The sequence below is a fragment of the Sus scrofa genome, chromosome 13 (genome assembly GCF_054392235.1).
Source record: "Sus scrofa isolate SSC_HxYL_T2T_F1_AM1 chromosome 13, Sscrofa_HxYL_maternal_Yorkshire_Landrace_v2.0, whole genome shotgun sequence".
In the NCBI taxonomy this organism is placed as follows: Eukaryota; Metazoa; Chordata; class Mammalia; order Artiodactyla; family Suidae; genus Sus; species Sus scrofa.
In genome coordinates this window covers 50,178,007-50,205,294 of record NC_139395.1, presented here as the reverse complement: position 1 = coordinate 50,205,294, position 27,288 = coordinate 50,178,007, and the positions used below count along the sequence as shown (strand labels likewise).

At 52.5% G+C, this 27,288-nt stretch overlaps 1 protein-coding gene and 1 long non-coding RNA gene across 8 annotated transcripts in view; one reads left to right on the top strand and one right to left on the bottom strand.

The window, feature by feature from the left end:
• The window catches only part of TKT (transketolase), a 28,236-nt gene extending 18,928 nt beyond the window's left edge, over positions 1–9,308 (top strand). For 6 of the 7 annotated variants that reach the window (XM_021068188.2, XM_084986514.1, XM_084986509.1 and 3 more), the window contains 10 exons: positions 694–885; positions 2,642–2,760; positions 3,950–4,143; positions 4,839–5,003; positions 6,015–6,171; positions 6,310–6,440; positions 7,018–7,101; positions 7,210–7,303; positions 8,277–8,399; positions 9,034–9,308. In XM_021068188.2, coding sequence (XP_020923847.1) covers positions 694–885; positions 2,642–2,760; positions 3,950–4,143; positions 4,839–5,003; positions 6,015–6,171; positions 6,310–6,440; positions 7,018–7,101; positions 7,210–7,303; positions 8,277–8,399; positions 9,034–9,209 — 1,435 coding nt within the window. In that variant the 3' untranslated portion in view covers positions 9,210–9,308. 7 annotated transcript variants of the gene reach the window in all.
• LOC146397341 (uncharacterized) lies at positions 5,849–27,288 on the bottom strand. The gene is made up of 3 exons (XR_014823255.1): positions 27,207–27,288; positions 9,016–10,518; positions 5,849–7,543 (listed from the first exon to the last, which is right to left on the bottom strand). It is a non-coding gene; the product is annotated as an uncharacterized LOC146397341 (long non-coding RNA).

Sequence of the window (27,288 nt, the reverse complement as noted above, 5' to 3'; positions counted from 1 at the left end):
TCAGCACTAAGCAGAGGTGGGGCTGGGTCAAGGTCCCTGAACTGGTCTCCTTGCCTCCAGCCTCACCGCCTGGCTCCTCCTTGGCCTAGGAAGGTTCTGTTCCTGGGTGATTTATCAGTGCTTTTTCTGCCGTGTTCCAGTGCCTTTGCAGCAGTCCTGGCTGTCTGTGCTGAGGGCAGGAGATGGCCCCTGGGGTGGAGAAAGCTCAGGCTCAGGGCAGGAACCAGCCCCAGAACCTTGGGAAGGGTCATCCTACGAGGCACCTGCTCCCACCACAGACCCGGCCCTCGCATCCCTTCATTAGTGCTCACCCCTCCCTCTAGCATGCCTCTGGCCTGCCTGCCTAGCCCAGCCTCCTCCCCAGCCCAGCTCCTTCTAGCAGAAGGGTCCCCCTGTCCCTCTAGCCCACCTGATTCACGGTGGGGCGGAAAGCGTGAATGGTCACCACTTTCTTCATGCCCTGACAACCCCGGTTTCCTGGGTCTTATTGGCCAGACCGTTGTCATTTCCAAGCTCGCTTTTCTTGGCAGCCAGTACTACTTTCTGGAGCTCCCAACAGCTTCCTGCACAGCCATTTCCTTGGGGGGGATGTGGAATTGGGGTGGCATGGCTGATGCGTGTGGCTGCTCCCTTCTGCAGAGGGACAAGGCCCAGGTGAGGGTCCAGCCTCTAACCACGCCTCTTCTCTTGCAGCTACCGCGTCTATTGCTTGCTGGGAGACGGGGAGCTGTCAGAGGGCGCCGTGTGGGAGGCTATGGCCTTCGCGGGCATCTACAAGCTGGACAACCTTGTCGCCATTCTTGACATCAACCGCCTGGGCCAGAGCGACCCCGCCCCGCTGCAGCACCAGATGGATGTCTACCAGAAGCGCTGCGAGGCCTTTGGGTACGTCAGGACCATGGCCTGAGCACCTTCCTGGCTTGGGAGACCTCTGTGCCAGAAGCTCTGCAGGTGCAGGGGCTGAGGCCAGATGTTGAGCCCCATCCAAAGGAGGTCTCCCTACAGCGTTTGACTCGGGGGGCATTTGGACTTAAAGTGGCCACCTTGCCTGCCACCGTGGATTTGTGGGCTGAGGCCCAGCTCTAGGCAGGTTCCTTTATTTGCACTTTGGGTGAAAGGACAGCCCTCAGAGCCTCTGTATTATCTCATATATCCTCGTTCTTGGGTGAGGACGGAGGAGGTGCTTGCTATGAACCAGGCTTGCTCGCTGTGGAGCTTTTGTAGGGTTTGAACCTCAGCCAGCCTGGTGAGGAGGAGCAGGCCCCTCTCCTAGGGAAAAGGGAGATAGGCTTTTCCAATTTCTCCCCTGGGCCTTGGATGGTTGAGTTCAGAGTCACCTGTTACAATACAAGGAGGCTTGTCTGGGTGGGTGTCAGCCAGAGAGGGCCACACCTTGGTGTCCATCCCTCATCCCAAATACAAGCTGCTCTACTGTCAGAGCTCAGGCCCCCAGGCACAGCCTCTGCCGATAGGACTGGAGGGCTCTGGGCTGCAGCTGCTCCAGGCTCTGAGAGCCTCCAAGCCCACCCTTCACAGACGAGCCAGTGACCAGGGAAGGTCGAGGTGGGTGCAGTGCTGGTCACACAGCAGACACAGGGCTGCTATCTCTGAGTTTATAGAGGGAGAGAATAAAGAGAGGAAAGAGTCTCTGTTGGACAGAGGAGGAAATAGACACACCTCCCCAAGGCCACATCAGGTTGGGAACCTAGAGTATAACCCCAGTAGCATCCTTGGGTCTGTGTCCGCAGACTTGTGGCTCTGACATCAGGTTCCTTCAGTCCTGCCTTTATCACTAGCTTGCTTTGTGACTTGGGTAGGTTACTCTCAGTTTACTTGTCTATGAATGGGGCAAAACAGGCTTACATGGGTTATTATGTGGTCAGCCCTATGCCTGTGGAGTACCAGTGGGAGCTGCTACTTCTATTACTATTAATCTGCCAAAAAGAGTCCCAAAAGGTATTGCCTTAAAGGGAAAGGCTCTTACCTCTGAAAGTTTAACAGTATGGCTCATGTCAAACAAGTTTCTAGCACCATGTCCAGCATCTATAGAGTGATAGGATGTGTCCCTAAATAAAAATTGGACAAAAAATTCATCAAGAATCTAATAGCAGGAGCTCCCACTATGGTGTAGCGGGATCAGCAGTGTCTCTGCACCTCCAGGACACAGGTTCAATCCCTGGCCTGGCACAGTGGGTCATAGGATCCAGTGTTGCTGCAAGTGTAGTGTAGGTTGTGGCTCAGATCTGATCCCTGGTGTGGAAATTACATCTGCTGTGGCCAAAAAAGAAAAAAAAAAAAGAATCTAATAACAGATTCTAGATCCCCAGAGCATTGTCCCAAAAGCAGCTTTGTGTAGGAAATGAACAGCTCAGGAATGAAAGACAGTAAGTGAACTAGGCTTTGCCTTACTTAGGAAAGGGGTGGGGGGGGGGATCTGTTCAAGGGCAAACCAGAAGGAAGTAAAACACTGTGAAAGGAGAAAATTAAACCACAATTGGAAACAGGCAGGTTTTAGGTGTCCCAACTCCTCCAGCTGTTTTCCTGGTCACAGCCATGCGGTGGCACAAGGGCAGGCCTTTCCCCAGGACCACCCCCCAGTCCCCCCAGGCCTCAGCCCTCATGCCCTCCTCTCCGCCCCCAGCTGGCACGCCATCATCGTGGACGGACACAGTGTGGAGGAGCTGTGCAAGGCCTTCGGGCAGGTCAAGAACCAGCCGACAGCCATCATCGCCAAGACCTTCAAGGGCCGAGGCATCACAGGTCCGTACGTGCCAGCCTTTCTCCCTACCCCCACCAGGCTTGTGCCCTGTGGCTGACTGAAGAGGTGGGGCTTCCAGGGAAGGGGGCGTGACTCTGAGACCTGTGGCTGGGAAAGAACCAGCCAGCCCCTTGCTTCCTCAGTGGACTGCGTCCAGGACAGGGGCTCTGGTCCTCCTCCCTGAGGTGCCTCGGTGGGCAGCGTGGCTGAGCCAAGAGTTCCACCCTGGTTGGCTGGTCTCAGCGGGAGACATGTATAGACGGGAGGTCCAGGCTTGGGCTCTAGGCCCTCAGGGCTGGGATGGCCCTCTCCCCTTGTAAAGATGGGGAGACAAGGTTAGAAGTGGCCAGGGATGGGAGTTCCTATTGTGGCTCAGTGGAAATGAATCCGACTAGTATCCATGAGGATGCAGGTTCAATCCCTGGCCTTGCTCAGTGGGTCTGGGAATCCAGCGTTGCTCTGATCTGTGGCAAGGGTCACAGATGCGGCTGGAATCGAGTCGCCAGGGATACAGTGAGTCTGGCACTAGCGGGGATAACTGCACGCTCTGTGCCGGCTTCACTGTGCCTGATGCCCAGCTGTCCCCCTGCCAACCCAGGGGTCACGTCCCCACTGCCTATGTGGGTTTGGGGTAAATGAGGACATTCAATGCTATCTGGGGAGAGGTTCACAGCTCTGGGAGCCTCCTGGGACGGGGCTCTAGGATATTGTCAGTCTTGGTGCTGCTGCCTGACACGCTTCCTTCGGGTAGGATCTGGAAATCCCACAGGTTCTGGAGGCTGCCTGGGAGGTGTGTCCTTGCTCTCTCCAGGCTGTGGTGACATCTGAGGTGACCTCAGAGGAGAGGAATATTAAGCCTCAGTGGTCCCCACACAGCAAGGCGCCATGGCAGGGATGCCCCTGGGGGCTTATGGAGCCTGGTCTGAAGCTCACTGGTGATCGGTGACCTTGGCAGCTCTCGCCCCACCCTGGTCCTCAGCTTCTCCTCCTACTTACCCCACAGACTGCATGTGATTTTCCAGCAGACCCCACTCTGCAGGCTCGGGGTTGGGGAGCGGGGTGGAGAATGGGATGGGCATGCCCCCTCGCCACTGGAGCTCCTGGAGGACTGCGCCCCTCCCAAGCAGCCTCCTGGCCCTCTGGGGGCTTTCCCCTTACCTGTCCCTCTGCCCTCCCGGGTTGCCCCCACAGGAGTAGAAGATAAGGAGTCTTGGCATGGGAAGCCCCTCCCCCAGAACATGGCTGATCAGGTCATCCAGGAAATCTACAGCCAGATCCAGAACAAAAAGAAGATCCTGGCCACTCCACCGCAGGAAGACGCCCCCTCAGTGGACATCACCAACATCCGAATGCCCACGCCACCCAGCTACAAAGTTGGGGACAAGGTACTCCGTTGGGCCTCTTTTTTGGACTGGCTGGGCTGAGGTGGCAGTGGTTGCCTGACTTCCAGAGGGCAGGGCCGGGAAAGAGGGGACACATTAGTTCAGGGTGAGGAGGAACCCTGAGATGTTGCTCCTGCCAGTTCTTCATGGGGAGAGCCAGCTCTGGATGTAGTTACCTGGAGAGGCCCAGGGAGGGCAAGGGATTTGCCCATAGTCACACAGCAGGCCATTGGCAGCACTGGGGCCAGAGTCCCCCAGCCCTGGTCCATCTTGGCCTTGGCCCATGCTCAGGACTTGTTCCATGTCTGGCCTGGCTGGCTCCAGTCCCTCCCCCGTGTGGCCCCATCGATGCCACCCACCAGGCTTTCTGACTCCCAGGCCCTGAGCACAGAGTGGGGCAAGTTCAGAGACCTCCTTTGTGAGGCTGCGAGGTAGGGGTGTTAGAATGTCTTTTGCAGCTCAGATGATTGACAACTGGGCTGGGGAAAGGGGCTGCAAGAACCTCCCAAGACATTCGTTGTACAAGTTCACCTTGGCAACTTTGTAAAAGTTTCCACAGGGCCAGATGCTGCTAGGCTTCCTTTTTCCACCTCTGTTTTTTGTCAGCTTTTCCTCCCTGGGAGCTCTGGCCCAGAGGCTGAGCAGGCTTCAGGCTACACACCCACCGGCTGGTCAGCCTTCCGTTCTCCTCCTTACAGATAGCTACCCGCAAGGCCTACGGGCAGGCCCTGGCCAAGCTGGGCCACGCCAGTGACCGCATCATTGCCCTGGACGGGGACACCAAGAATTCCACCTTCTCAGAGCTCTTCAAAAAGGAGCACCCAGACCGCTTCATTGAGTGCTACATCGCCGAGCAGAACATGGTGGGTGTGGGGCTGGGTTTCAGCCCCGCTGCTCCTTTGAGCAGCTGTGTCGGCAGTGCCAGGAGCCTGCTAGGCCCCAGGAACTACCACCCGGCATTGACCCTTGGCCTCGAGTGTCGGGGGAGGGGCGTGTGTGAAAGCTGGATGGGTGCCAACAGGGGAGCTGGATGGGGCTGCAGGTGCACGTGGGCCAGGCTGTGTGGTCAGGCTTTCTTGGGGGGTAAGGAGCCCTCCAGCTGGAAGGGCAGGTGGATCCGGGAGGCTAGAACTCAGAGTCAGCTGAGCCCTTCTGGATGAGGCGCTGGCCCTTGCCACCCTGTGGAGCACAGAAGACTCTGGGGGCCCCTGACATGCACACAGCCGGATTAGCAGCCCCATGTCAGGAAATGAGATAGGGAACGATGTTTTTTTTCTGTTTTTCAAAATACCTGTTCCTTTGGGCCAAGGAGCCAGACCTGGCCAGTAGACCCCTAGGGACCGGGAAGCTTCCTCCTGGTGAACCTGAAGTTGTCTCTGGCTTCTGGAGGGTCCAGGCTAAGCCGGCAGGGCATGGGGGCTGGGGCAGCCCAGCTGCTGGGGAGGGCTCCCATCAGCTGGTGGGTTTCAGGGCCAGGGAGGCAGCATCGATTTGGAACCCGTGCCAGCCCTTGGTGCTTCTGGGCCAGGATTTGGGGCCAGGAGCCTCTGTGGGCAGCAGAGGAGTTGGGAGGGGCTGGTCTCTGCAGAGGCTGATGGTGGAGGGGGCTTGTAGAGGCCTGGGAAGGATGCCCGGCCCTGCCCAGGCTGAGGAGCCTGCTCTGTGGACGGCTTTGCTTGTTGCTAGAAAAGTGTGCCCGGGAAAATGATTTTCAGAGAACTCGAAAGGTTTATTTCAAGTCAGAGGACTTTGGAAATAGACTAGAGTCCGTGGACACCCAGCATCACTTGCAAGGGCCAAGGAGAAATTGACACTTGTCAGGATAACAGCAGCCTCTCCCTCCTCGGGGCCAACACCACCCACTCTGCCCCCAGGTGAGCATCGCCGTGGGCTGCGCCACACGCAACAGGACAGTGCCCTTCTGCAGCACGTTCGCGGCCTTCTTCACACGGGCCTTCGACCAGATCCGCATGGCGGCCATCTCCGAGAGCAACATCAACCTCTGCGGCTCCCACTGTGGCGTGTCCATCGGTGAGCGGGGGCCAGGGCCGGGGCGCTTGTTACCTGTGACGTCCCTGGACCTTCTGGAACTTGGGGGCGGGGGGGTGAGGCCAGGAACCCGTTGCACAGATGGGGTCTTAATTCAGCCCATCCTTTCCCACACCCCAGGGGAAGATGGGCCCTCCCAGATGGCCCTGGAAGACCTGGCCATGTTTCGGTCTGTCCCCATGTCAACTGTCTTTTACCCAAGCGATGGTGTGGCTACAGAGAAGGCAGTGGAATTAGCAGCCAATACAAAGGTAGGTCACAGGGCTGTGCTTTCTGCACCGGCAGCTAGCCCTTCCATAGAGGATTGGGAAGGGAGGCCAGCATGCAGGCCTAGAGCTTGTCCTTTGCTGCACCAGAATGGTGTCCCCTGACCTTGGCCCCGGTGTTATAGCCTGGAGGAGTTAGACAGGGAAACCAAAATACACACCACCCTTGCTTCTGCGGGGCAGACACTGCTAATTGCTCACCACGCTCTTTCCCCACTGAGCATCCTGGCAGCCCTTGCCAATCTGGCTATTGATGCCTATCTGCCCTCCCGTGGGTTGGATTCTCCAAGACAGAAGGAGCTGAGCAGTGTGGTAACCGAGACCAATGGTGGCCTTGACCTGAGTACTGCATGGTTCATGTTCCGCTGCCCGAGGGCAGGGACGGGCCACAGGGGAGCGGCCTCTCTGGGAGGCCAGTCCGCCTGATGGAGCGGTCATCTTCCCTCTGGGGCTTGGGGCTGGTGCTCTCTTCAGAGGAATGTTTGGAGGGGCACATGCTGCAAAGGCTCCTAGAGGCTGGATGTGCTACATCCCGAAATCCTTAGTGACTGTTTCACTCCAGGGTATCTGCTTTATCCGGACCAGCCGCCCAGAAAACGCCATCATCTATAACAACAACGAAGATTTCCAAATTGGACAAGCCAAGGTCAGTGCGGTTTATGCCCCAGTGAGACCCCGCAGGGTGAGCCCAAGGTTGGGGACCCACCCTAGGCCACCAGTCTGAGCCTCACTGGCACCCCCCTGCTGCCCCCAGGTGGTCCTGAAGAGCAAAGATGACCAGGTGACCGTGATCGGGGCTGGGGTGACCCTGCATGAGGCCTTGGCCGCTGCTGACCTGCTCAAGAAAGGTAAGAAGGGCGAGCGAGGTGCAGTCGGAAATGGGGCGCTGCTTGCAGACCAGGCCTTTTGTGAGCACGAATCTCACCTACCTCAGCGATGAGAGCATGAATGCAGGCCAGGCTTGGGGCACTTACTGGGCACCCAGCATGGTGGCCAGGACCAAGGGCCTGGAGCCTGCCAGGGTGTTATTCCACGTCCCTGTCTCCCTCTCCACGCTGGAGGTCCCACCACCTTCCCCGGGGGCTGTCCTGAGGATTTAACAGATGTGACTGGGCATTATTATTATTATAGCGAGCTCACAAGGGTGGGGAAGACAGGCGTTGGCCTCCCTGCGTAGAATCCCAACCAGCACCACAGTCCTGCCTGAGCACGCAGGGGAGGGTGGCGTCCTGAGGAAAAGGACCTCAGGTGTGAGTAGGGACTGCATCTCAGGCAGAAGAAACAAAGCTCTGAGGAGCTGGGGGAGGGCCGGGACAGGAGCAGGTAGGCTGGGGTCTGGGGAGAGGGCTTGAAGGGGGCCTGGCAGCGTGACCTCCTGAATTGACGGCCCCGGCTCCCCCACCACCACCCACAGGGCCTTGCCTTACCTCGGGTCAGGCCCTTGGAGGAGCCTCCCCTGTGACTTCCTCTTATCTTCAAAGACACCCAGGAGGACACAGGAAAGCTCCCGGGCAGCCCAAAGGCCGAGAACCAGCAGCCCCGGGCGGGAGGGAGAGAGGGGCGTCCTCTGCCCTGAGGCCAGCTGCTCCTCAGTGAGGCCAGGGAGGCTCCCGGGAGGGGAGGACACAGCCCCACACAGCAGAGGAGGGGATGAGCCATCGAGGGCGGGCAGGCACAGCGGGCACAAGGGGACAGCTGCTCTGGACAGAAGCAGGCTGAGCTCGTTTCGGTGTGACAGGCCACCCCTCAGGGTACCCAGCAAAGACCCCACAGGGCTCCCTGCTCCTTCCCCTCAGCCCACTGCTGCTTCTCTCCTCACAGAGAAGATCAACATCCGTGTGTTGGACCCTTTCACCGTCAAGCCCCTGGACAGGAAGCTCATTCTCGACAGTGCCCGTGCTACCAAGGGCAGGATCCTCACCGTGGAGGACCACTACTACGAAGGTGACGGGCCTGGGCCAGAGAGCAGGGCCTTGGGGCCCAGCGTCTCCTCTGCCAGGAGGGGGGCTGCCGCCCAGGGAACCCAGAGCAGCTGGGACTTGGCCTCTTACTAGAACTCTGGAATGGCTCCTTGGAGCCCCTGCCCAACCCAGGAAGCCCGTGAAGGTTGCAGCCTGGCTAAGAACACAGGGTGGCCCCTGAAGTAGTGAAAAGTGAAGGCTGCTACACACATTAGATGGGGGAGGCAACACAGATTTGTCTTTTAAGGGTTTGTCACCAAGCCACCCTGCACGAGCACCCCCCCGCCTCCTCCACGGCAGGTCCGCTCTGGGGAAGAGATGGGCTTAGGCCCTGAGGTCAAGTGCAGATGCTCTGGGTGCAGCTGCCTAGAGCACAGGGTGAAAAACTATGCAGAGGCCACGTCTGGGCTTATGAAGAGGATACGTACTGCAGTTGGTGACATCTGCTCTGGCTATAGGCGTGGGGCAGGGCAGTGTATGTGCCAACCCCCGTCCTTGGGGGACGACAGAATAAACTCAGACTGATTGCAGGTGGGGGGCAGCCAGGGGCTCTGGGGACCCACCCACTGCTCACCCTGAGGGTGCATCACCTGACTCACCTCCTTTCCTTTGTCCAGGTGGCCTAGGTGAGGCAGTGGCTGCTGCAGTGGTGGGTGAGCCTGACGTCACTGTCACCCGCCTGGCTGTCAGCCAAGTGCCAAGAAGCGGGAAGCCCGCGGAGCTGCTGAAGATGTTCGGCATCGACAAGGACGCCATCGCGCGAGCCGTGCGGGGCCTGGTCACCAAGGCCTAGGGAGGGCTCGGGGTGCAGCGTGGGAGTTCTCCACATTCCTGGGTGTGTGCAGAGATATACTGAGGGGACTGCCAAATAAATGTTTTGAGAAAAATAAAATTGGCCCCAGAAACATCTTTTCTTTGTGATGCAGCCAGTGCTGGTTCAGGGGCAGAAGGATGGAGGGAAAGGGGGAGGTTGGCACGTGTGATTTGAGGCCTTCTGCCATCATCCCTCCCAGGGCCCAGCATCTGCCCTCAACCACCAGAGCTGCTGCTCCTGCTTCCCAAGCACCACCGGGTGACATGTACCCGCAGCCCACTTTCCAGCCCAGAGCTGGAAAACCAGAGCTGCGGGGAGCTGCCTCACAGCCAGATGTGGTCAGATGTCTCCTGGGGTAAGGAGGGCACCTGCTTATTGTCCCAGCTCCTTCCTACACCCACCTAACCAACAACTTCAGAGAAGCAGAAGGAAACAGGGCAGCCCCATCCTGGGGGAGAAGGTAGCTCTCCGGTTGGCATCAGTACTTCAGGTAGCAGGTCCAGCTCCTACCAGGCACCACAGACCACAAGTCTTCCATCTCAAGTTGGCCTGCTCTCACCTCGTGAAAATGCAGGTTTCTGGGCCTTGCCTGGGATCAGCTATTTTACAGCTGGCCCAGGAGCTTCTGCTCACACTTAGGGAACTGGGTGGGCCCAATTTCCGTCCCCTGCCTGCTGCCTGTTCCTGTTCCCTCACGCCTGTGACCACAACTTATTTCTCCCCTGCTACCTGGACTCAGAGCTGGGATTAGAACCTGGGTCTGACTCCAGAGACGTAGGGCTCAGCTAGGGTAGGTCTTGCTCGTAGCCAAATACATGAAACCTTATCTCGGCCTAGGACAAACTGATTCCAGGAAAGAGGGCTGAGTGCTCCCAGCCACCATGCGCTTCCTAGGAAATTATCCGAGTCCTCGGGGAGGATGAGATACACATTTGACCACCAAACAACCTGCACAGTATGAACCAGTCACACCCACAGTCAACAAGCTGCCACTCACAAAGCTACTCAGCCAGGTCTGTCTGGACCAGGGTCTGCATGCCTGTGTTTGACACCAATTCCAGAGGGTGCCAGGAAGAGCAGGGGTGGGGAGGATGCCTGGGCCAGGGCTGCTCAGCCTGCTTCCTCCCTGGAAGGTGAGGTCAGGACTGGTTCCAGGGACTGCAGGAAGTGGTAGGGAACAGAAGGGGAGAAGGCAAGACTTGTCTCCCTCCTTGGAACCAGTGGGGTGGGGGAAACAGGATAGCACTCACCAGAGCTCTGGATCCTGACATAACCATGATGTCTCTTCCTGTATAATCCAAAATAAAGACGACAGTAAATCAATAAAAGAAAAGTAAGGAAATTCGCTAAGGTCTGTAAGCAGCAGCCTGGCGCAGCAGGGAGCTGAGGGGTGGTAGACGCCACCTGGTGGTAATCCACGGTACTGCAGTACCAAAGTGGGGCTGAGATAGGGAGTGGGGCAGGGGCTGTTGTCCGTTGTCCAAACTCTGGGCAGCAGCCAGCCAGGAACACTGAGTGGGAGGTGAAGGTGATTTTACTGAACACCTCCTACAAGCCAGTGCTTTGTGTGTATGCATCTAATTAGCCTGCCCAACTGAATCATCCCCATCTTACAGATGAGGTAGAACTGAGCCTCAGAGGGGACACCAGTAACCCCAGCCCAGTGAGTAATGGACAGAGATGGATTTGGAACCTGGGTCTCTCTGACTCCAGAGATCTAAGCCTCTGCATCCGACTGTCCCTCAGCCCCTGAAGAAGGGACTGGGAGTTACCCCTGTGGCTCAGCAGAAAATAATCCAACTAGTATCCATAAGGACGTAGCTTCGATCCCTGGCCTCACTCAGTGGGGTAAAGATCCAGAGTTGCCTTGAACTGTGGTGTAGATCACAGATGCAGTTTGGATCCTGAGTTGCTGTGGCTGTGATATAGGCTGGCAGCTGCAGCTCCAATTCGACCCCTAGCTTGAGAATTTCGACATGCTACAGGTGTGGCCATAAAACGACCAAAAAAAACAAAAACAAAAACAAAGGTGGGGGGCTTCTATAGCTGGAGTCCTGGAGAAGGACCTCGGGTCCTGCAGGGCAATGGCCATGGGGAGTATGGAGGGAGCATCCAGGAGCTTGGATTCTGCACATCTGTCAGCAAAGTTTCCTGTGGTCCTTGCAGCCTATAGGCCCATGCAGAGAAGTATCTAGAGGCAAAGGGTAGGACAAGGGCACCTGAGCCTTGGGCACAGCGAAGGTGGAGTAGGCCTGCTGGGCTTGTCCATATGTATCAGTCATGGCCCCAAGGACCTGGGTGTCCCAGGCTAAACCAAGCAGAGGGACAGGAGGCAGCTGCCCTCCCACCCCAGCCTGTCTGGCTTCTCAAAAGCCCACACAGGAGAAGACAAAGGCCTTGGCCAGCAGGCCCTTGGGGCTTAAATAGGATATGGAGGGAGTGACAATACTCCCAAGGCCCCAGACCCAGTCCAGGGACACAGGAAATTGGGACATTTAGGGATGCAGAGCCCATGATGAGCCCTTGAAATCACGTCTCCTCCCTTTTGCTAAGAAGATGGCATAAAACATGCCTGGTAAACCATGTGCAGAAAGCCCAGTCAACTGGGGCCTCATGGGAGCCCAAGAAACCCATCATTTCCCCTTTAGCCCTTGGTCAGGACCAAGTGCCCAAGGCTCTGCTCCGCCTCAGCTCCCAGCCATCCAGCTAGACCTCATGGCTCAGGCAGCTGAGTGGAAGGGCAGCTGCAGGGCCCCACGACACACTCCTGGGACAAGCGAAGGGCCTCCCAGCCCCAGCAAGACCAGTTTTCTTTTTCTTCCTTTCTCTATTTCTCTTTTTTGACCATCCCACTGCACATGGAGCTCCTGGGCCAGGGATTAGATACAAGCCACAGCTGAAATCTAAGCCATAGCTGCAGCAACACCAGAAGCTTAACCCACTGTGCCGGGCCTGGGATCAAACCTGCATCCCAAGACACTGCCGATTCCATTGCGCCAGAGCGGGAACTCCGAAAGACCACTTTTCTTCACATCACCCCGCAGCCACACATGTGTCACGGCTATAGGAATGAGGGGCACCCTGGGGACACGTCAGTCCTCAAGCTGTTGGAGAGAGGCCAAGCCAGATGAGCCTGACAAAGGGGCGGGCAGGGCAGGGGGCACCACACAAACTTCCACAGGCCCAAACGCTCTGATCTAGCAGGTCTGGTTCTGATCCCACCTCCACAGCTCTCCACCCTGTGCCATCTTCCCAAACCTCAGTTTCCTCATCTGTTAAATGGAAACAATGACATCATCCCCTTAAGGATGCTGAATGAAATAGGGAGGAAGTATTGTCGTTAGCAAAGTGCCAGGAGAGGAGGGCTCAGAGGACAGCTGTGATTCCTAACAAGGCACAGGCAGGGGCCCCTGGTAGAGTGAGTGCCATCTGGCACTGAGCTGTGTGGCTACAGTGCTTGAGAAGCATAGGGTTCTGCCTGCAACAGCCCAAGCTGCTTTTTTAACAGCTTTATTGAGACAGAATTCCTATGCCATACAATCCACCTATGTATGGAAATCTACAAGTCAGTGGGTCTTCGTACACTCAGATGCATGCGATCATCACCACCATCGATCACAGAGGATGTCATTATCCCCAAAAGAAACCCTGTACCTTTAGGCAGTCACCCCCACTTCAACTTTCCTGGCAACTATTAATCTATTTTCTATGTCTCTTGATTTGCCTAAGCTGGGTTTTTTTTTTTTGTTTGTTTGTTTGGTCTTTTTGCCTTTTCTAGGGCTGCTCCCATGGCATATAGAGGTTCTCAGGCTAGGGGTCTAATTGGAGCTGTAGCCACCAGCCTACACCAGAGCCACAGCAATGCGGGATCCGAGCCGCATCTGCAACCTACACCACAGCTCATGGCAACGCCAGATCCTTAACTCACTGAGCAAGGCCAGGGATCGAACCCTCAACCTCATGGTTCCTAGTCAGATTCCTTTCAGCTGCGCCACAATGGGAACTCCTATTTTTTTTTGGCTGCACCCACGGCATATGGAAATTCTCAAGCCATGGATCAAAGTTGCACCACAGCAGCGACCTGAGTCACAGCAGTACAATGCAAGATCCTTAACCACTGGGCCACAAGAGAACTCCTCTTTGCCTACTATTTTGAGTTATTTTTCTTTTTATTATTGAGTTGTATAGACTGAACATATCCCCTCAAAGTCCATATGTTGAAATTCTCATCCCCAGTGCGAGGGTATTTGGAAGTGAGGCTTTTGGAAGATAATTAGGGCTAGACAAGGCCATAAGGGTGGAGTTCTTACGATGGAATTCATGCCCTTTTGAAAAAGGAAGCAAATGAGCTCGGTCCCTCCTGCATGCACACAGGAAAGGTTACGTGAGGACAAAACTGAAAGCTCTCAGACGCCAGACCCAAGGGCCCCCTGCTCTTAGACTTTCCACAACTATGAGAAATAAAGATTGTTGTCTAAAACAGTCTAGGAGTTCCTGCTATGGCACAGTAGGGTAAGAATCCAATTGCAGCAGCTTGGGTCACTGCTGAGGGGCATGTTCAATCCCTGGCCCAGTGCAGTGGGCTAAGGATCCAGCATTGCCACAGCTGTAGCGCAGGTCGCAGCTGTGGCTGGTATTCAACACCCAGCCAGGGAATTTCCATATTCCGCAGGCATGACCATTAAAAAAAATTAAATAGGAGTTCCCGTCATGGTGCAATGGTTAACGAATCCGACTAGGAACCATGAGGTTGCGGGTTCAGTCCCTGCCCTTGCTTAGTGGGTTAAAGATCTGGCTTTGCCGTGAGCTGTGGTGTAGGTTGCAGACACGGCTCGGATCCCGAATTGCTGTGGCTCTGGCGTAGGCTGGTGGCTACAGCTCCAATTAGACCCTTAGCCTGAGAACCTCCATATGCCGCGGGAGTGGTCCAAGAAATAGCAAAAAGACAAAAAAAAAAAAAAAAATATATATATATATATACATACATACATATACAACTGAGTGCATTGTAATTTCTAACCGTAACCCAAACTAAGACACATTGTAAGAGTTCTTTATATATTCCAGATACGAGTCCCTTATCAGATTTATGATTTGAAAATATTTTCTCCCATTCTGTGGGTCTGCCATTTTAAAAAATCTATTTCATTGGAAATAACTGTAGACACAAGATGCTGGGAAAAAAAAAAAAAAAAGACAAGGTCTTATGGTCTTATGACTCATCACTCAGCTTCCCCTAATGGGGGCATCTTACGTAACTATTGAGCATTAGCTAGTCCAGGACGTCCACAGCATCTCGGGGTGACCACAGACCTTACTCAGATTTCCCCAGTTCCTGACTTTTTATTTTAATTTTGTTTTGTTTTGTTTTGTTTTCTTTGCCATTTCTAGGGCTGCTCCCGTGGCATATGGAGGTTCCCAGGCTAGGGGTCGAATCGGAGCTGTAACCACCAGCCTATGCAAGAGCCACAGCAACGCGGGATCCAAGCCATGTCTGCAACCTACGCCACAGCTCACGGCAATACCAGACTCTTAACCCACTGAGCAAGGCCAGGGATCAAACTCGGAACCTCATGGTTCCTAGCTGGATTTTTTAACGACTGAGCCATGACAGGAACTCCCTCAGTTCCTGACTTTTTAAAAAGCCATGCTTGTGGCATGTTGAAGTGCTGGGGCCAGGAACCGAACCCACACCACAGCAGTGACCATGGCACGGCCCTAACTGCTAAGCTACCAAGGAACCCCCCCAGTTCCTGACTTTTTTATAGGACCCAAAGGGCCTTCCCCACTTCTTGTCTTTTCTGTGCCAAGGACAGGACAGAAGAATGTGAGGGGTCTCTCTGCAGTGGGGACCAGTGAGGACCCCTGTGCTTCGGGAGGCCTGAGAGCATACCTGTGCTTCTTGCTGCAGAGCTGAGGTCACAATCATACCATCATTGCACCAACGATGCCCACCCCAGATGCTGTGTGTAGGGGATCCTGATTCCGCACACAAAGGCCTGTCCTGCTTCCCAGACTCCAGGATAGGTTTTTTTTGGGGGGGGAGGTATTTTAATAATTAAAGCATTTCAGAGGTGGGCTCCAGCCCTCCTCCCCTCCTGCCTGGGGCTCCCCTATGCCCTTCTGTCCCTCTCTGGGAGGAGGGAGAGGTAATAGGAGAGCTAGGGGACAGTGCTAAGTGCCCTGGGCAGGACTCCTGAAATCACTGACCTCAGGGATCTGGGCGATACAGATGAGTGGATCTGAAAGGTGAGTCTGGAAAACTATGTAAGGACACAAAATGGGAGAGGATCGGGCACTAAAAGGGTGTGAGCTACAAGGCTCCTCCCCCTACAAGGGGTGGCTCAGGGGCACTCCAAGCCAGGTCTCATGTCCCCACTGTTCACTCCAGAGAAGAGGGGTCCCACAGAAGTGGCCCAAAGGGCAAGAGGAGGAAAGTGTCCCCTTTGAGCTGGGTCCTCGATGGAGGCACAGGGTCCACATGTGTGCTGGCCTCGTTCCAGGTCAGACACAGCCTTGAGAAGAGGGAGCTGTGGGTCCCACTGGCGAAGCAGGGCAGGGTCCTTGTAGTCAGGATCCTGCTACTGCCCCTGCAGCCTGAGCCTGAGCCAGGAGGCATCCTGCTCCCAGCCTCTAGGAACAGGAAGGGACAGTGTCAGCAGTAAGGAGCACCCTAAAGCTGCCGAAGCCCGTCTTAGCTCAGGCTGCCACAACATAACCCCACAGACTAAACAACAGAGATTTATTCCTCACTGTTCTGAAGGCTGCAAGTCCAAGATGAAGGTGCTGGGCAATTCAGTTTCTGGTGAGGGCCTGCATGCTGGCTTATACACTTCTTTGCATTCTTGGCCTTTCCTCTGGGCATCAGTGGAGAGAAGGCTCTGAGGTCTCTAAGTAAGAGGACACTAATCCTATCTGATCAGCATTCCGCCCTTATGACCTCATTTAACCCGAATGACCTCCTTAGTGGCTCCATCCCCAAATATGTCATATTGAGGATTAGGGCTTCAAACTATGAATGACACAATTCAGCACACAGCTGCCCCCAAATCTGCCAAGTTCATGGTTACGCCCATCATCACCTAGGGCCACGCTTATATGGATGTTAGAACTTAAAAGTTTAGAAGGAAAACATCTAGGATTAAAGGGGAAGAGGAAGGGAGTTCCCTGGTGGCTACGTGGGTTAAGGACCTGGCATTATTGCTGGGGTTCTGGCTATTGCTGTAGTGTGGGTTCCATCCCTGGCTTAGGAACTTCCACATGCCACAGGCACAGCCAAAAATAGGATAGGATAGGATAGAATAGAATAGAATAGATGCCTCTGCACCTGCCCCATGGAGAGAAGATGACCTGACCATGTCACAGATTAAATGCCCATTTCCTTACTGATGTATGGAGATAATAAGGGGAAGAGGAGGGAAGCTTCTTTTAAAAAGGAGTGAAAAAAATAGCAAGAAAAAGGGAGTAGAAATTTATCTGCAGGTCACTGACCACCTCCAACACAAATTTGGATCCAGGGTGGAAGAAGCCCAAAGCCCCCATCCTTTGTCTGGCTCTCACCCCCAAAAAGAGCAAGTTTCCAACATCGATAAATGCTTTTCACCAGAAAATGTCTCTTTCTGCCTCACTCCTCATCAAAGTACGAAGGTTGTTGTCTTCAGTGACTTCTCTCTATCAAGTGCCACACCCATGGCATATGAAGGTTCCCAGGCCAGGGGTTGAGTCGGAGCTGCAGCTGCCAGCTGACACCACAACCACAGCAATGTGGAATCCGAGCCGCATCTGCAACTTACACCACAGCTTATGGCAACACCGGATCCTTAGCCCACTGAGCGAGGCCAGGGATCGAACCTGCGTCCTCATGGATACTAGTAGGGTTCGTTAATGCTGACCCATAATGGGAATTCCATCTTCAGTGACTTCCGATCTGAACATGCAATAAATATGTTTTTCACATATTTTCATGGCGTTAGGGGGCAGCTGATGAGAGTTTTACCATAAACTTCCTATCTATATGCTGGACCTTAAATTCTGGATGTTTCCACTTCTACTCCTCCACGCTCCAAAGATGAAGAAAACTACCACCCAATTCAGAACTGGATGAGCAGCTCTATCCCTACAAGAGGTATCTGGAGATGAGCCAGGGCCTCTGCAGGCCCTTGAGCCTGGGCCGAAGGCTGGGTGTGAGGGGGGCTGAATTTCTTTTTTTTTTTTTTGGCTTTTTGCTATTTCTTTGGGCCGCTTCTGCGGCATATGGAGGTTCCCAGGCTAGGGGTTGAATCGGAGCTGTAGCTGCCGGCCTACTCCAGAGCCACAGCAACGCGGGATCCGAGCCGCATCTGCAACCTACACCACAGCTCACGGCAACGCCGGATCGTTAACCCACTGAGCAAGGGCAGGGACCAAACCCACAACCTCATGGTTCCTAGTCGGATTCGTTAACCACTGCGCCACGATGGGAACTCCCTGAATTTCATTTTAGCTGATCCCAGGGACACAGATCTCAGCAACTGGCCTGTCTCTCCTTCACCTCAGAGGCCCAAGTCACATTGCTCTGTAGGAAGCAGTGGCCCACTTGGAGGAGGAGCCTCCACCCCCACCTGTAGGGCTGGATGGGGAGGGGGGGTTGGACTCAGGGACCAGAGACCCTGGGCTGCAGCAATGCCTCTCAGGAGTCACACAGCATTGAAATTGCAAGATGCATGTTAGGACAAAGAGGAGGCTGTTGGGCAATTACTCACCTCCTGTGGGACTAGACATGGCTCTCTCCCAGTGACTCCAAGTCTCTTTGATTTCGCTTCCTAAATGATCCCAGATATGCCACCTTCTGCCCTCATCCTGGTCCAGACCTCTATCATGTCTTTTTACACAGAGCAATGGCCAAGGGCCTCCAGATGCCTTTTGACCTCCACTCCTCCCCCCCCCCCCCAGCTGATTCTCTACACAGCAGCCCAAGGGAACCTTCTGGAACCTGACACAGGCACTTAGTGTTCAAGTACAAACCCTTCCTCATGACCGCCACTGGATGAAGCCCAGCCTTGGGCCGAGGCTCTGATTGGCCTCCTCTTGCCAGGCTCCAGCCTCATCTCAAACCATTTCCCCCTGGCTTTCCAGGCCCCTGCCCCAGCCCAGCCTCGGTCAGTTCCTCCGTGAAGAGACCATCCGTGGTCTCTCTCACTTCCTCTCCTGCCTCTCATGCCTCCCCAGGCTGGGTTGGTGCCCAAACTCTTAGTGCTGAGGAAAATGCAAGGCAGTTTGATCACAGGAAGAAAATGGGGACCAAGGGGGAGGAAGAGAAAGGTTTTGGGGTGGGAGTGGGAATCAGAAAAGCCTTCTAGGAGGAGATGGTCCCTAAGCCAAGGCTTCAGGGGTAGACTGGCTTTGACAAAGAGTGAGCTGGCGGTGGGGGCCGTCAAGGGCCTCCCAGGAGAACAGCACAGAGGATTCAGGTGAGAGTTCTCATCTAATGTGACTAGAGGGCACAAGGAGGGGGTGGAAAGATGCAGCCTTGAATGTGAACTTCACTAATTGAGGTCCCTACTGTACCTGAGAAGACTTCCAGTTTTACTTTTGCAGGGAGAGCAACTTCTTTTATTCCCTTCTCCAAACAACATTCTATTGAATGCTTCCCACTGCAGGTCCTGTGCAAAGAGGACCCCAAAATGGACGAGCCCGAATCTATGCCCTCCAGGCCAGGGATTCCCCCCAAACCAGCTGGTGAACAGAATGGGAGATTCCACACCCATCATTCCCAGGCCCAGAACACCACATTTCTGTGGCTCTCCTTAGCAAACACAGGCTGAAATTCCCACAAAACCAAGAGAAAATATAAAGGATATAAATGCATAGGGTACTTGAAGTATAAACTCAATCAGATTTTTCCACAGGTGCCGAAACTCCAAAACCAGAAGATCATTTGTTCTGTTCACACACTACAAGCAAGCCCAAACTACAGTTGCAATTTCCAAGGCCTCTCACCCTCTTACCAGCCATCTTTGGAGATAACCAAGATATTCTGGTGCTGAAAAATATCTTACTGCACTCTGCTGCTTCACCATCCATTATCTATTGTGGTTCTACAACAGGAACAGCAAGGTAAGAGAGGATTCTAAAGGCAGGAAGAGAGGCGTTCCTACTGTGGCACGATGGGTTAAGAATCCAACTGCAGGAGTTCCTGCTGTGGCTCAGTGGAAACGAACCCAACTAGTATCCATGAGGATGCAGGTTCGATCCCTAGCCTCTCTCAGTGGCTTAAGGATCTAGCATTGCCATGAGCTATGGTGTAGGTTGCAGATGTGGTTCAGATCTGGCGTGGCTGTGGCAAAGGCCGGCAGCTGTAGCTCTGATTCGACTTGCAGCCTGGGAACGTCCATATTCTGCACCTGCTGCACTAAAAAAAAAAAAAAAAAAAAAAAAAAGAAGAAGAAAAAGAATCTCTCAGACAAGCAAACACTAAAATACAGCAATACTAAATCTATCCTATACAAACATTGAAAGATCTTCTCTAAACAAAAAAGAAGCAAGAATCTATAGGAAAAAAGAAAAGCATAGTTGGAAAGTAAATCAAATAAGCAGGTATACAGAGTGGAAAAAAAATCAAAATATTCTTGGGAAAAATAAGATAACCACCACGAACAGAAAAAGGATAAACATGAAGAGGTAAAAGAGGACATCAGCATCATAAAATGTGGGGGAGTAGAGTAAGAAAATATAGGTCTTTTTTTCTAGAATGTGTTTGAACCTATACAACTACCAGGCTAAGGCAGGTAGATATAGGAAGGGCTTAACATATTTGAAAAACAGGGTAACCAAAAATCAAAAACATACAATAAATTCATTGAAACCAAAAAGAAGAAAACACGAGCATAACGTAAGAGCAAATCATCAAACTAAAAAAAGGAAAAACAGAAAGGAACAGAGAAGAAACACAGACTCAACTGGAAAACAAGATTTAAAATGGCAATAAATACATATCTATCAAAAATTACCTTAAATGTCAATGGACAAAATGCTCCAATCAAAATATACATAGTGGCAGAATGGATAAAAAACAAGTGGGTTTTTATGTGGCTCAGCAGGTTAAGACCCCAACATAGTTTCTACAAGAAACTGATTGATAACGTTTGATACCTGGCCTCACTCGGTGGGTTAAGAATCCAGCAATGCCACAAGCTGCCACATAGATCACAGATACAGCTTGGATTCAGTGTTGCTGTGGCTATGGCATAGGCCTGCAGCTGCAGCTCTGATTCAACCCCTAGCCTGAGAACTTCCATATGCTGCAGGAGCCACCAGAACAAGAAAAAACAAACAAACCCTAAGAGCCTACAATTTGCTGCCTACAAGAGACCCCCTTTAGAGCAAAGGATACACACAGATTGAAAGTGAGGGGAGGGAAAATGATATTTCATACAAACAGAAATGACAAGAAAGGAAGAGTCTCAATACCAGAGACAAAATAGACTTTAAAATAAAGGCCTTAAAGAAAGATAAAGAAGGACACTACATAATGATAAAAGGAAAAATTCAAGAAAAGGATTTTACACTCAACAACATTTATGTAATATAGGAGCACCAAAAAATATTAAAAAAATACTAACAGACAGGAATAAAATAATAGTAGGAAACTTCAACACCTTACATCAATGGATAGTTAATCCAGGCAGAAAATTTTAAAGGCAACAGAAATCCTAAATGATAAAAAAAGAACACTTAGGCTTAATTGATATTTTAAGGACATTACATTTAAAAAACAGAATACCCATTCCTTTTAAGTGAACATGGAACACGCTCCAGGATTTACCACATAATAGGGCACAAAATAAGCCTCAACAAACTTATGAGTATCAAAATTATTTCAAGCATCATTTCTGACAACAATGGGATGAAAATAGAAATTAACCACAGAAAAAGACATGAGAAGAAGCAGATTCAAAGATTTTGAAACCAAATTTATGGTGACCAAAAGGGAAACATGGGGGGGTGGAATAAATTATGAGGTTGTGATTGACATATGCACACTACTATGTATGAAATAGGTAACAAGAACCTACTGTATAGCACAGCGTAACCTATTCAATACTGTGTAATAAACTACATGGGAAAAGAATCTAAAAAGAAATAAATATGTGTATAACTGATTTACTTTGCTGTACACCTGAAACTAACCTAATTTTGTAAATAAAAAATAAAATTTATTTACAAAAAAGAAATGAGAAAAAGACAATTACATGGTGAATAAACAATGTACTAACAATGCTACTATAAAACCTGTGAGTCAATGATGAAATCAAAGAGGAAATTAAAAAACACCTTGAGACAAATGACAATGAAAACACAACCATACAAAATCTATGGGATGCAGCAAAAAACAGTCCTTAGAGAGAAGTTCATAGGGCTAGAGGCTTTCCATAAAAAGCAGGGAAAATATCAAATAACCTAACTAACCACATAAAAAATTAGAAAAAGAATAAACAAAACCTAATGAGAGGACTTCCTGTCATGGCGCAGTGGTTAACGAATCCGACTAGGAACATGAGGTTGCGGGTTCGGTCCCTGCCCTTGCTCAGTGGGTTAACGATCCAGCGTTGCTGTGAGCTGTGGTGTAGGTTGCAGACGCGGCTTGGATGCAGCGTTGCTGTGGCTCTGGCATAGGCAGGCAGCTACAGCTCCGATTCGACCCCTAGCCTGGGAACCTCCATATGCCACAGGAGCAGCCCAATAAATAGCAAAAAGACAAAAAAAACCTAATGAGAGCAGAAGGAAGGAAATAATAAAGATTATAGAGGAAGGAGTTCCTGCTTTGGTGCAGCAGATACGAATCTGACTGGTATCCATGAGGATGCAGGTTTGATTCCCAGCCTTGCTTGGTGAGTTAAGAATCCGGTGTTGCCATAAGCTGTGGTGTAGGTCACAGATGTAGCTCAGATCCGGTGTTACTGTGGCTGTGGTGTAGATGGAACATCTATATGCCATGGGTGTGGCCCTAAAAAGTAAAAAAAAAAAAAAAAAAAAAAAAAAAGTCCCCTCTAACACCAACCCTTGGCCATGCTCTTGCTGGGGATTAGCCCCAGCTCCAGAGTCTGCACTGAAGCACTGCACTGGGGTGGGGTGGGGGTTCCTCTCTCAAAATATCCCAGGGCACTCACCCCAAACTACCACACCCCACTATTTTAAAACACTCAGCCTCCCCTTTCCCTTATTCTGAAAATGGAGCCAGCTTTAAATGAATCACCCTCCCTTATTTCCCCAGACCTGGCGCTAAGGTGGCTCCCGTAAGAGGAGGAAGAGGCTCAGGTGGAAAAGGTGCAGAGAAAAAGAGGGTACTTGAGAATAGCCCACCCACAAAAACATCAGTGCTTTTCCTTGTTCCATTCAGGACCATCAGCCATGTTTTTCAGATGCCAACCCAGACAGACACTTGAAGCTTGGAAAAGCTAAGTCCAGCATTCAAGCTGGGGATTCCTGGGTCCAGAGTCTTTCCTTGGGAGAAACAAAGGGCAGTCAGACTCCAAGACAGCCTGTCAAACTGTCGGACGACTGGGCCACCGGACTAGCCTGGGCGTAATCCCTCACACGCTGAAGACGCCCCCATGTCCCCTGTGGGAAGAAGGGCAATTTGGGCGAGAGAGTCAGACGAACAGTGTAACCACTGCCTTCTCTCTGAGGACATCCTTAGGGTTCGGCCAACCGCTCTCTGAGCTTCTGCAGCCATCGAGGAGCAGGTGGGCTTTGTCGGTGCTCTGGCGCCCTCTCGTGGCCATCTGGTGCAACAACGACTCTCAGCCCTTCCTCCTGCCTCCCTCACCTGCCCTGGCAGCCTTACTTCTTTCCTCTGCTCGCTCTTACCACAGTGCAGGTCCTTACTGAGAGGGGTATTTCCCTCTCAAATACTCCGAGGATACTCACCACACTCTACACCTCGCCCTGCTTTAAGTCAATCCGCTGAACCCACTTAGGTCCCAGGACGGGCTTTCATCCAGCACCCCCTGCTTTAATGCACATGATTTGGCTTTCCGTCAGGACCCCACAGCAGGGGTCGAGGACAGAAGGAAGAGGCGCAGATGGAAAGGGGAGTAGTATGTTTGGGGAGAGGTCTCTGGAGAAAGGGCCCACAGATGAGCACAGACCACCCACCAAAATAGCTCTGCTCTTCCACCCTCCATTCAGGACCACTAATCCCCTTTTCCCGAACCCAAAACTCACACAGGTCTGATTCTAGAAAACTGAAAGCCCAAGATTCAAGGAGGTATTTCTGGGTCCAGAGTCCTGCCTCTGGAGGATCAAAGGGCAGTCGGAGCCCAGACAGCCTGTCCAATTGTCTGGCCATTGGCCCACCAAAACAGGTGGAAAGGGCCCTGTTACAAGTGAAAGCAGAACTCTTTGACTTCTATAAAGGGAGGCAGTTTGGACCAAAGAGTCAGAGGCGGCCTGTAACTAAACCCTCCTCTCTGGGCACATGCTTGGGGTTCTCTCTGCAACCGCATCTCAGAACCTGGAGCTGTGGCAGCTGGAGGTGCAGGTGTGCTCTCTTGGTGCTCTGGTGCCCTCTCATGGCTGTCCCCTCTCACACCGACTCTCAGCCCTTCCTTTTGCCTTGATCCCCAGCTCCAGAGGCTGCACTGGCCTTGGTCACCTGGCAGCCTGATTTTGTCCCCCGCCCCCTTTAACAAAATGAAGTGCCATCCGAGGTGTGGGGTGTTTCTCTCTCAACGTCACCCCAACCTACCACACCCTACTGTTTTCAAACACTCAGTTGCCCCCTCACTCCACATTAATTCAGATGAGCCAGCTTTGTTTGGCTGCATCAGTGGCATGTGCAATTTCCTGGGACAGAGACTGGACTCATGGCACTGCAATGACCTGAGCAACAGCAGTGACAACGCTGGATCCTTATCCCACTGAGTGACCAGGGAATTTTAAGGAGAACCAGCTTTTAAATCAATCATCCTCACTTAATTCAGGAGATATGACTTTAAGTCAGATCCCCATAAAATGGGTTGGGGACAGGAGGAAGAGGCACAGATGGTAAGGGAAGAAGTCTATTGGGGGAGAACTCTGGAGAGCAAGGGCATAGGGATGAGCACAGTCCTCCCACCAAAATGCCACTGCTTTCCACACTCCATTCACTTTCACCAGCCCTACTTTCCAGACGCCAAACCCCAGGCAGGCCTGATTCTAGTCAGAATCCGGACAGCCTGTCACATTCTCTCCCACTATCTTACCTTTGGACAACCCAACCAGGCTGGAAGTGCCCCTTCAGATGTGAAGGCAGGACTCTGTCTCCTCTTTCAGGCAAGGCATTAGAAGGGGAGAGTCTTAGATGGACTGTAACCAACCCCTCCTCTCTGAGCGTTGTTTGATTTTTTTTTTTTTTAAGGGCCGCACCTGCAGCATATGGATGTTCCCAGGCTAGGGGTCAAATCGGAGCTACAGCTGCCAGCCTACACCACAGCCACAGCAACGCCAGATCCTAGCTGTGTCTGCAACCTACACCACAGCTCACAGCAACGCCAGATCCCTGAACTCGAATCCTCATGGATCCTAGTCGGGTGTGTTAACCACTGAGCCACTAAGGGAACTCGTGTTCTGCCAACTTAATATCCAGCCTTTTATCTCTGAGCCTAAAGATGAGTCCATGAAGCTCCAGTTGGGCCCTGCTGGCAATCTGGCGCCCCCTGGTGTCCTGCTTCTCAAACAACAACTCTAAACCCTTCCTCCTGCTCCCTCCCCAACCCCAGAGGCCACACTGGCATTGAGCACCTGCCACCTAATTTCATTCCTACTCTCCCTCTAAGGTAAAGGCAGTTACCCTGCAGAGGGGGGCTACTTTTCTCTCAGGTCTTTCAGGCCACTCCCCCTTCCCTACACCACCCTACCTCGAAGTCATTCAGCCAAACCCACTTTAGTCACGAGACTGGCTTAAATTATACAGTCTTCCTTAACTCAAGTGACCTGGCCTTAGATCAGGTTCCCTCAACAGGGGTCAATGACAGGAGGAAGAGGCTCAGATGGAAACAAGAGGAACTTGGGGGGGAACTCTCAGGAGAATGAGCACAGGGATGAGCATAGCTGCCCCCCAACTTACCACCCCTTTTACACACTCTGTTCATGACCACCAGTCCAGGTATCCAAATGCCAAACCCCACACAGGCCTGATTCTATAAACCTGCAAGCCCAAAATTTAAGGCAGGTATTTCTGGATCCAGAGTCCTGCCTCTGAAGAATCAGAGCATTCAGACCCCAGATAGTCTGTTAAATTGGCCACTGGGCAATCTGACCAGAAGTGCTGGAAGTGCCCTGCTAGTAGCAAAAGAAGAACCATGTTGCCTTTGTCAGGTGAGGCAATTTGGAACAAAGAATCACAGGCAGCGGTAACCAGCCCCTCCCTACCTGGCATGTCCTAGGGGATGGATGTGGCAATCCTATTTCCAACTGGATTCTGGAGTCCAGCAGTAGGGCCAGGGAGCTGCAGAAGAGCGTTCTCAGTGCTCTGTCGTCCTCTAGTGTCCACCTCCTCTAACACCAATTCTCAATTATTCCTCTCGCCTCCCTCTCCTGCCCTGGAGGTTGCACTGGCCTTGGGCCCCTGCCAGCCTGATTTAGCTCCTCCTCTCCCTCTAGGCAAAACGAAGTGCCCTACAGAGGAGGGTATTTCTCTCTTAAAGTCTCCCAGGGCACTCACCCCAACCTACCCGACACCACAACTTTATTTATTTTGGCTTTTTAGGGCCACACCCACAGCACATGGAGTTCCCAGGCTAAGGGTTGAATTGGAGCTGCAGTTGCCGGCCTACCACAGCCACAACAAGCTGGATCCGATCCGTGTCTGTGACATAGCTCACAGCAACGCTAGATCCTTAACCCACTGAACGGGGCCAGGGATTGAACCCGCATCCTCACAGATCCTAGTCAGGTTTGTTACCACTGAGCCATGATGGGAACTCCTACACCACAACTTTTTTTTTTTTTTTTTTGTCTTTTTGCTATTTCTTGGGCCGCTCCCGCGGCATATGGAGGTTCCCAGGCTAGGGGTCGAATCGGAGCTGTAGCCACTGGCCTACGCCAGGGCCACAGCAACGCGGGATCCGAGCCGTGTCTGCAACCTACACCACAGCTCACGGCAACGCCGGATCGTTAACCCACTGAGCAAGGGCAGGGACCGAACCCGCAACCTCATGGTTCCTAGTCGGATTCGTTAACCACTGCGCCACGACAGGAACTCCAACACCACAACTTTAAATCACTCTGCTGCCCTAAACTTGAGGTGAAAAGCCAGCTTTAAATCAATCATCCCCCTCAAGTGATGTGGCATAGCTTTAAATTTATCACCTCTGCTTAATTCATGTGACCCGGCTTTAGGTAGGTTCCCCTAAGCAGGATTGGATATCAGAGGAAGAGGCTCAGCTGGAAATGAAAGAAGGAAATTTGTGGAGAACTCTCTAGATAAAGGGCATAGGGATGAGCAGAGCCTGCCCACCAAAGTGCCACTGCCTTAACACACTCCATGTTTAATACCACCAGCCCCATTTTCCATTTCCCAACCCCACACAACCCTGCAGCTTGAAAACTGTAAGCCCAAGATTGAAGAGAAATGTTTCTGGATCCAGAGTACAGTTTCCATAGAACCAAAGTGGAATCAGATGCAGAAAGACAGTGAAACTGCCTTGCCCAGGGGCCATCAGAACAGGCTGGAAGTACCCCAACAGATGCTTAGGGCAAAACTATGTCCCCTCTGTGAGGTGAGGCAATTTGGGCCAGAGAATCAGGGATGCCCTGCTACTGACACTTCCTCTCTGGGCACATTTGTATGTCTCACCAACCTGATTTCCAATCCCAACTGTGGGCATAGAAGTGGGATCAGGGAGTTGCCAAAGGGCTCTGCTGGTGTTTTGGCACCATCTAGCATCCCTCTGTTCTAACAACTCTAACCCCTTCCTCACACCTCTCTCCTCTGCCCCCAGGGGCTGGACTTACCTTGGGCACCTGCCAGCCTGATTTTGTTCCTCCTCTTCCTCTAAACACAATAAAATGCCACACAGAGGGTGGTATTTCTCTC